At 43.4% G+C, this 9,900-nt stretch overlaps 1 protein-coding gene across 1 annotated transcript in view; it reads right to left on the reverse strand.

Annotated features, from left to right (window-relative positions):
* Positions 1–9,900, reverse strand: part of MTHFD1L (methylenetetrahydrofolate dehydrogenase (NADP+ dependent) 1 like) — a 207,573-nt gene that overhangs the window by 120,779 nt on the left and 76,894 nt on the right. Inside the window, exon 14 of the mRNA XM_017539199.2 lies at positions 4,179–4,290. Coding sequence (XP_017394688.1) covers positions 4,179–4,290 — 112 coding nt within the window. The remainder of the gene's footprint in view (positions 1–4,178; positions 4,291–9,900) is intronic.

A 9,900-nucleotide genomic window follows, 5' to 3' on the forward strand; every position in this document is an offset into this window, starting at 1 on the left:
AAAAAAAAAAAAAAAGGGTTCACAGGTTAGAACCCAGAGAAGAATTTCTTCAAAGAAAGTAATCTGTGCCACATCCACCTCCCCTCCCAGTACCCAATGAAGAGGATGTGAAGTCGCCTCCTTCTCCTTTTCTTATTTTTATTTTTATTTTTTGTTAGAGACAGTGTCTCTCTCTGTTGCTCAGGCTGGAGTGCAATGGCGTGATCTCAGCTCACTGCAACCTTCGTCTCCTGGATTCAAGCAATTCTCCTGCCTCAGCTTCCTGAGTAGCTGGGACTACAGGTGCCTGCCACCACGCCCAGCGAATTTTTTTTGTATTTTTAGTAGAGACAGGGTTTCACCATGTTGGCCAGGCTGGTCTTGAACTCCTGACCTCAGGTGATCCACCCTCCTTGGCCTCCCTACTTCCCCCTTTTCTTAAGCCACAAGTGGCTCAAGTTATGTCCCCAGCTAGAGGTCAGAGGTCTGTGGTACCTGAGACCAGGTGTGGAACCAGAGGTAGGAAAGTCTAAATGAAGTAATGCTCAGAGGCTTCTGCCAAAAGTGTGAGGGCCTTGGTGGCAGAGGCCACATGGGCACCATCTCACGCCAAAGCTTCAACCTAACAGGGGTCAGGGCCAGCCTAAATGCAAGACGAGTGTGACAGAAAGCTACCTTCCCCTTCCCGCTGTCAGCCAGAGGAGGCCCGGATGGGGGAGGAGAGAAGCTCAGATCTGAGTGGCATTTGGAGTTTTTGGTTTTGATAGAAAACTGGATATACATTTTTAATTTTAGGGTCTGTTCTTATGATAGAAAGTGACCAGACCCATTAAAAAATGTGTATGTTAGAGGGACTAGATATTAACCTCAGTATACAATAGTTTTATAAACTTACAAAAGTATATAAGTTTGTAACTATTACAAACTTCATCCAAGGGCAAGGAATGAACCAGACCCACAGTGCAGGCTTGACCAAGCAATGGGCAAAGAACTGTCTTCTGACCACGCCCCATTCCCACTGTCCAATACACCGCTTGTGCCGCCAGCAACACTGTCTCCTGACCACACCCCGTTCCCACTTTCCAATACTTGGGCTTTGCCACCAACAACGGCGTCTCTTGACCACGCCCCATTCCCACTTCCAATACATTGCCTGTGCAGCCAGCAACACTGTCTCCTGACCACGCCCCGTTCCCACTGTCCCATATACTGGCTTTGCCGCCAGCATTCCAATGGAGTCACAGGATGGACACACCACCTTCGTGAGAGTTCAACATTACAGGGCTAGAGTTCCATGGTACATATTTATGAATATATGTCATTGCCATCACATATTTAGACATAATAGAGCACGGTTTTCAGACATTAAAATATATTTATACATCTATGTTCACAGCAACATTATTCACAAGAGCAAAAGGTGGAAACAATTCAAATGTCCAATGAAGGATGAGTGGATAAACAAAGTACAGTCTATCCACATGACGGAATATTATTCAGCCTTAAAAGGAAGAGAATTCTGACGCTCGTTACAACATAGATGAACCTTGAAGACATTATGCTAAGTGAAATGAGTCAGTCACAGAAGGACAAATACGGCATGATTCCACACATGGGGTATTCAGGAATCAACTTCATTGAGACAGAAAGTAGAAGGGCACTGCCAGGAGCTGTGGGCAGGGGAATGAGGAATATTTAATGGGCACAGGACTTTGGTTCTAGAGCTTGGTTGCACAACAATGTGGGTGTACTTCACTACTCAATGTACGCTCAAAAATGGTGAAGATGGTAACTTGTATGTTATGTGTATTTTATAACAACTATAAACAAAATCATTCAAAAAAAAAAAAAAAAGATCTAGAGAAAAAAGAAAATGTGACCTCTATCAATAATGTATCAATAGTGGGGGCAACAATGACAACCAGGGGCGGCTAAGAGGAATTGTGTCTTACCAAGCGTCAGGCGCCAGGACTCTGCCCGACCTGCATGATCTCACTGATACTTCTCAAACCTACCAAGTCCTTTCGAGAGGGAAGCCCTATCCAAAGCCCTATTTTACAGGTAAGGAAGCCAAGGAAGAGAAGGGTTAATGTGCCCAGTGTTATCTGTGACTTGCAAGCAGTTGAGGTAAAACCTGACTTTAGGGCTGGCCCTTTGAACCATCTGGCAATGGACAGATTCCATCCTCATGAAAAATTCCCCCACTTACAGCATCTTAGACTAGACGGGATCATAGAAAGAATTAACACAAGTGCTGACCTGTGTATAGTTCATGTTTTATGAAGCACTTTCTCAGTTGATACTACTCATTAAAATACTGCAACTCACATAGATATTCTCTCTTTATTAAATAAAAAATTGAGCCCTAGAGAAATTAAAACACACTACCAGTCAGGGCTCCAATTCCACAGCTTCTACCTCTGAGTCCATGGCTATCCATATCCAACTCCTCATCTGGTCCGACTTCTCACTTTTCAGATGAGATAACCTACAAGGGACACACCCAGAGAAGCTAATGGCTTCTTCAAGATCACACAGACAGCCTGTTTGTTTTGCATCCATCATCAGTTTATATCTTGAAAAATATTCTGCCATGATAACATGTACTTTATAAATATGTGTTTGACAAAGTAAGAACTGGTACACGCAGAGATCTCTGTCAGCATAAAATAGAGTGCTTCCTTCTAGAAGTGACTTTATTTGCAGAGCTGATGCATCAGAACCACCACTTTACTTAAGCACCCAACTTTCTGATGCCCGGCCTCACCCGGCCTTCTGGTCCATTAGTTCTACAATTAGGCAGTGATCAATTGAGCACATTCACTTAGACAGCATGGCTAGCCACTCTTGCAGTGGATTTGCTATCGAAGCAGCAAAGTACATGAGAGCTGCAGAATACAGATCATGGAGGAATGGAACTCCATCAAGCCTCATCTGATCATGACTGCCTGTCCACAAGGAATTCTTAAGAGTCTCAATAACCCTGAATGAACTTTGTGATGTCTGAGCCTAAAATGCAGTGCTAGGTTCTTTTGTCCAGCACACTCTTTTCTAATAAAACAACTCTTTTGGGTTTGATCCGAGGCTGATGATAGGAGCGAAAGAAGAGATTGCTATCCTGATTATAAGCGTTCATATGGTTAAGGGGAATTATCTGTTAGCATGAGAAATCTGCCAATGCAATTCCTCATAAGTCAGATTAAGGGACTCTTCCATGAATGCCTGTTTTGGTTTTGTCTTTGTTTCCTTGCTGCCTTAATATCATCGGTGGAACTGGGGCTGGCACTGACTAAGTACCTAAGAGAGTTGCCTCTTCTTTCTAGCTGGAATATGCAAGAAAAGCCAAAGAAGAACAGGTTCTACAAAGAGCTTGACAGCAGCAAAAGTTGTACAGTTCTACCAGTGAACGTTTCTAAGTCTACTGGTTGGGTATCTCTCCTACATTAGCTCGCAAAAAACAAGGAGAAACTGTATATGGAAATAAACCCAGGACTTCAAGTTATCAGTACTACGTAGTAAGGGTAGTAATGGCTGACAGTCAATGAGCACTTTCTCTTATTAAATTACCATTAGACAGTATGCTCCACAAGTGCAGGGACTAAGGCTGGTTGTTCTAATTTTTATTTATTCACAAAGGCAGGATCTTGCTATGCTGCCCAGGCTGGACATGAACTCCTGGGCTCCAGCAATCCTCCTGCCTCAGCTTCCTGAGAAGCTGGGATTACAGGTACGTGCCACTGTGCCTGTCTGTTTTGCTCACCACTGGATCCCTAGCTCTGAGGAGCATGCCTTCTAAGTGGTAGGTTCTCAAACAACATTTGCTGAATGACTAAAATATCTCATTTAGTTTTCATAAAAAGCCTAAAGGGTTTGACACAATATTTTTATCACAATTTTACACACCAGAAAACCAAAGCTCAGTAGTAATTTAAATGTGTTCAACGTCACTCAGTTTGCAAGAGTCAGAGCTTATACTCAAACCCACATGTGCTTGATACCAGAATCTACAATTCAAGCACAAGCAGAATTTCATGAGTACAGACCAGACCTTAGTGCTTTTCCATTACTGAGACCATCTATGAAAGAGGGGGCCTGAAAGAATAGATTTCATGTCAGTATAGATATCACTCCAATCTAGTCAGCATCCTTAAGATTTCTTCAATATCCAACAACAACTAAACTTAAAAGAAATAACTTACCTACGAAGCCTTCTTCACCAACCAGTTTCAGGGCAATTTTATCAGCCAACACTGAAGAGTTGCCATGAGCAATGTTAGCAAACGGGCCTGCATGCACAAATACAGGTGTCCCCTAGAGAAATGGAAGAGTAAATCAAAATCCCAAAAGACAAATGGAAGCACAGAAACCAAGATCAATTTGGGGCAAATAAGGTGGGAAAGCTTTTATTAACACTGCATATTTAAGGCATAAATCATTCAAAGACAGTCAAAACACCCTGACTCAATCAAAGGACCAAATTCCCTATGGATTCTAGAAAAATGCTATTCTACATTTAATTCTGAACCTGAGAGACAAAACTGTGAGAATACAATCATTTCCTTCCAAAATACTGTTAGACCATTTTGTTAGTTGTCTCAGTGGCCATGAAATACATTATTTACCTTATTTTATGTTATTGTGCACTATATTTTTAAAAACAATGGAATTAAACCCTGATGGTATAAGAGCTATATTTATTTATTTTTTTAATCAAGAAAAGATTCCATTCAAGAAAAGGATAACCATAAAAATCAATATAATTGGCCAGGCGAGGTGGCTCACACCTGTAATCCCAGCACTTTGGGAGGTCAAGATGGGCGGATCACCTGAGGTCAGGAGTTCAAGACCAGCATGGCCAACATGGTGAAACCCCGTGTCTACTAAAAATACAAAAGTCAGCCAGGTGTGGTAGCACACGCCTATAATACCGGCTACTCAGGAGGCTGAGGCAGGAGAAATGCTTGAACCTGGGAGGTGGAGGTTGCCGTGAGCTAAGATTAGGCAGGAGTTGTGGCAAGCTAGTCACAGAATAATTACATTTATAGGCTGTTTATATTTTAATAATAAAAGTGTCCTTTCGATTTTTAAAAGTTCCGTTTAAGTCTTTCTTGTTTAATTGTCTTACATGTTAGAAACCTGTTAAATGCCCAGGTGCAGTGGCTCACACCTATAATCCTAGCACTTTGGGAGGATGAGGCAGGTGGATCATCTGAGTTCAGAAGTTTGAGACCAAGGCCAGCCTGGCCAACATGACAAAACCCCATCTCTACTAAAAATACAAAAATAAGCCCGGTGTGGTGGAACACACCTATAATCCCAGCTACTCAGGAGGCTGGGGAAGGAGAATCGCTTGAACCTGAGAGACGGAGGTGTGCAGTGAGATCACACCACTGCATTCCAGCCTGTACGACAGGAGACTCCATCTCAAACAAACAAAAAGAAGGAATCTGTTAACTATTAAGGTAACAGAAGCAAAAACAAATAAAAAGAAAAGATAACAAAAGCAAAGAAAAATTTCACTCATAGTAAAATGTTACTATAATTCACATTAATAAAAAGGACAAAATAAACTAAGAGAATCGTCAAAAATTTTAGAGTTTAGTTATTTGAACAAAATCCGTCTATATTCATTTTTAATGCCATTTCTGCACTTTTTCCTTTTCAGATAGACCTTACCCCTATCTAAAAAGAATTCATCTGCAGGCATTAAAATGGTCTGGTGTTATTCATATCCTAGCCAGGGCCACTGGGGTCTGTGCATATGAAGCCTTGGCTCCACCTATGAAAACACAGGCTGCCCTTTCACTGACATGAAGGAAGGCAGGGAATAAGGGTCGGGGTGGGGGGCTGTGAGCCACAGAAAATTCCCATGAAGCATGACGGGCTGTTAGCCAACCACATTTCAAAGATGAGAAGGTGAACAAAACAGGAAGAAGAGACGTGAAAGAAAACTCGTGAGAATGAAAAAGGGAGAGTATAATCAAAACCACCATGTGAGTTCTCTGTTTACCTTTCTTTGTTTTTTCTTTTTTAAGAGATTTAGTACAAGCTATTATACCACTCTATTTACCTTTCTCCCAAAAGTTCTCAGGAGGGAGAATATAGGGCCCTGATCGGGTCACACAGATGTATATGGAAATGAACCCAGGACTATAAAACCCAGGGAACAGAGGCTGGGTGTGAGGGTTCACGCCTATAATCCCAGCACTTTGGGAGGCTGAGGTAGGTGGATCGCCTGAGGTCAGAAGTTCGAGACCAGCCTGGCCAACACAGTGAAACCCGTACTAAAAACACAAAAATTAGCAGGGAGTGGTGGTGTGCTCCTGAAATCCCAGCTCAGCTACTTGGGAGGCTGAGTACAACATTCGCTTGAACCTGGGAGGTGGAGGTTGCAGTGAGCTGGGACCACGCCACTGTACTCCAGTCTGGGTGACAGACCAACACTCCAACTCAAAAATAAATAAATAAAACCCAGGGACACATATTTATAGATACATAAATATGTATGTTTGGTGTTTATATCTCTGTCTTTTCTTACTTCTATCTAGATAAACCTTTTAAGTGTTCTGAAGAAAACATATTTTAAAAAGCTTATGTCTCTAACACCTCCTAACCTTGCTGGTCTTCTGATGTCCTTGCCAATAGTAAGCTAGTGGAGCTGGTCAAAGCTTAACAAGGACAAGGTTACAGGCTCCACCCTGGATGGGCAGGTGGCTTTGCTCAGCTGCAGGCTGCCATCTGTTTGAGAAGCACCCAGCACGGGTCTCCAGGGGGCACAGGCGGTGGGGGCTGAATCCGCACAAGCACATTGCTGTTCCTGGGACAACCACTCCAAACAGCTACGAGGTCCTCAGCAACATTTTACTTTAGAAAAGCAAAGGACTTTTATCCTTTGTAGACACTCTCGTATTTTTCAGGATACTAAACCTATTAGCAAAAGCATTTTTTATTTTTAATTGATGAATCATAATTGTACATATTTATGGAGAACAAGGTACTGATCTAACATATGTATCCACTGTGGAATGATTATATCAAGCTAACCAACATATCCATCACCTCACAGATTTATCATTCTTTCTAGAGAGAACATTTAAAATCTAAATTTTAACATTTAAAAAATATACAACACCTTTTTTTTTTTTTTTTTTTTGAGATTAGAGTCTTGCTCTGTCACCCAGGCTAACTGGAATTTTGCATTATTTAGTCAACTTCTCCAACCCGCCTCCACCTCTGATAACCACTATTCTACTCTTTACTTTGCAAAAACACTTTATATATTTGTATAAATGTAGCTTTAGCTAGAAATCACAGAATCAGATAATGCTGAGAGCAAGAAGAGGCCAACTTCTTCACGCAGAAAGTTAAGGCCCAGAGAGGGCTAAGGCAATTCTTTAAGGTCACAAAGGAAACTAATAACTAAGCTAAGATTAGGGCTCCAGAATATCAACAGTTGGAGCACTTTTTTTTTTTTTTTTTTTGAGACAGGGTCTCACTCTGTCACCTGGGCTGGAGTGCAGTGGCGTGATCTCAGCTCACTTCTACACTTCATGGGTTTAAATGATCCTCCTGCCTCAGCCTTCTCACGAGCTGGGACTACATGTGCACATCACTACGCCCAGCAAATTTTTGTATTTTTAGTAGACAGGATTTCACCATGTTGACCAGGCCGGTCCCAAACTCCTAAACTCAGGTGATTCATCTGGCTTGGCCTCCCAAAATGCTGGGATTACATGAGTGAGCCACTGTGCCCCGCCTGAGTACTTTTTGTAATGTAATCTAAACCTGTTATTTCTGTGCTGATACATCAGAGATTCAGAACCCTTAAGAAGAAAATAAAAGTGAAGGCAATAAGAACTGCTTGGACAACCCAGTCCACTAACTCATTCGTTAAATGGAAGCTACACATTCTATTTCTCAAGTTTTCGGAGTGGGAAATATCTCAGAAGTGTCAGTGATTTCTAACAGAAGAATTATTCAAAACAAGAAAATTATGATCCTAAATAGTAAGTATTCATCTGTGAGGGAGAAGTGTTATGAAGGAATATCACATATCTTCATATTTTTTCTCTTATTTATTTATTTATTTGAGATGGAGTCTTGCTTGGAATGCAGTGGCATGATCTCGGCTCACTGCAACCTCTGCCTCCTGAGTTCAAGCGATTCTCCTGCCTCAGCCTCCTGAGTAGGTGGGATTACAGGCATGCGCCATCATTTCCAGCTAATTTTTGTATTTTTAGTAGAAACAGGGTTTCACCATGTTGGTCAGGCTAGTCTTGAACTCCTGACCTCGTGATCTGCCCATCTCGGCCTCCCAAAGTGCTGGGATTACAGGGGTGAGCCACCACACCTGGCCTTACTTATTAATAAACATGTATTTTTTTAGTGACACATGGCTATAGAAAAAAAAATATGTATTTTTAGGAGAATGTAGTAAATATAATAAGCATTCATTTAATTATTCAACAAGTCTTTACTGAGCCTCTGATAGGCGTCAGGCACTTTCTAGAAGCTGGAGATGCGGCGGTGAAGGATGGAAAAGGTCCTGCTCTCATCCCGGTGGGAGGAGAAATCCAGAAAACAAGGAAATAGGAAGCTCTCAGCGTTCTGCCATGCACTGGAATGCAGCACAGAGGGGTGGGGGCTGCATCTTCCTGTGGCTTCCCTGAGCAGCTGATGCTTACGAGACATGAGACCTGAGGGAGGTGAAGGAGCTGGACATGCAGATATCAGGAAGTGACCCAGGTAGTGGTGTCAGCCATGCAAAGGGGCTGGGCAGAGGATCAGGGAGAGGGAAGAAGCCAGGGCCAGGTCCCAGGAGCTTTTCAGAGTAGGGTGGAAACATGGGTAAATCATGGAAGGACACTCAGCTGGAAAGCAACAGGACTTAATTAGGTTTCAATCTCTGTGGCTGCTGAGGAGGGGGAGCATTTTGGAAGAAAAGAGTAGCAGCAGAGAGGCTAGGTGGGAGGCTGCTGCACTGCTGTGGGTGGGGCACGCTGGCAGCTGAATTAGGAAGGAGGCATCCAGCACCGTGGACAGAGCAGTCACGTAATCACGGAGGACTCTGCAGGGATGGAGAGAGGAGGGGGGAAGGGAAAACACGCCTCCAGGATCATCCTGGGGTTCTGCTCTGAATGACTGGGTAGGTTTCAGGGAAGAAGTGAGGTTGGAAGGAAGTGGGAGGTGGGTCCTAGTTTATGTATCAGTTTGAAATGGCTTTTACCCACCCATGTGGCTCCTGGTAATCATACCCGCAAGTCTGAAATTCCAGGTTCATGAGATTCCAAAGAGTTTGGGAGTCATCACCTGGCTAATCCTGGAGGAGAACGGGGTGAGAAAAGTGAGGGGTCATCAGAGAACCCAGCAAAGCTGAGAAGCAGCGAGCAGGCCTGGGGAGGGAAAGACCCCTGAGGCCAGAGGAACCAGGTGCTACCGAAGGAAGACGGGTAGCTGTCAAACTCTGCTGAGCTTCTCTGAGGAGGGCAGAGAAACAAAGACTTGGTGTCTCGGGGGACAAGTGATCCGGACGAGGGCAGTCAACATGGAGACCCCAATGACAGACAAGAGCCGGGCAGGAGCTAGATGAGGATGCAGGGGGGTGGGAGGCTTTTGAAATGTTTTTGTTTACTTTTGAAGATGGCCTACCTCTGAGGACATGTGCGTGCTGGCAGAACGATCAGAGAGAGGAAAGATGGGAAGGGCAAGCTGCAGCAGAAGGGTGTGGCCTTGGCACCTGTGCATCCTGCACCCCTCCCCCTCCCCCAGGGCTGCAGGCACCTGTTTAAAGGTGCTCAGTCCTCCCTCCCTCAGCTCAGAGGACACGACACCTTCAGGCAGCAACCTCACTGGGCACCTTCAGAAATAGTCCCCTCATTTCTTTCTGCTCTTTTTTTTTTTTTTTTTTTTTTTTTTTTTTTT

Source organism: Cebus imitator, unplaced genomic scaffold (genome assembly GCF_001604975.1).
Source record: "Cebus imitator isolate Cc_AM_T3 unplaced genomic scaffold, Cebus_imitator-1.0 Scaffold6, whole genome shotgun sequence".
NCBI lineage: Eukaryota > Metazoa > Chordata > Mammalia > Primates > Cebidae > Cebus > Cebus imitator.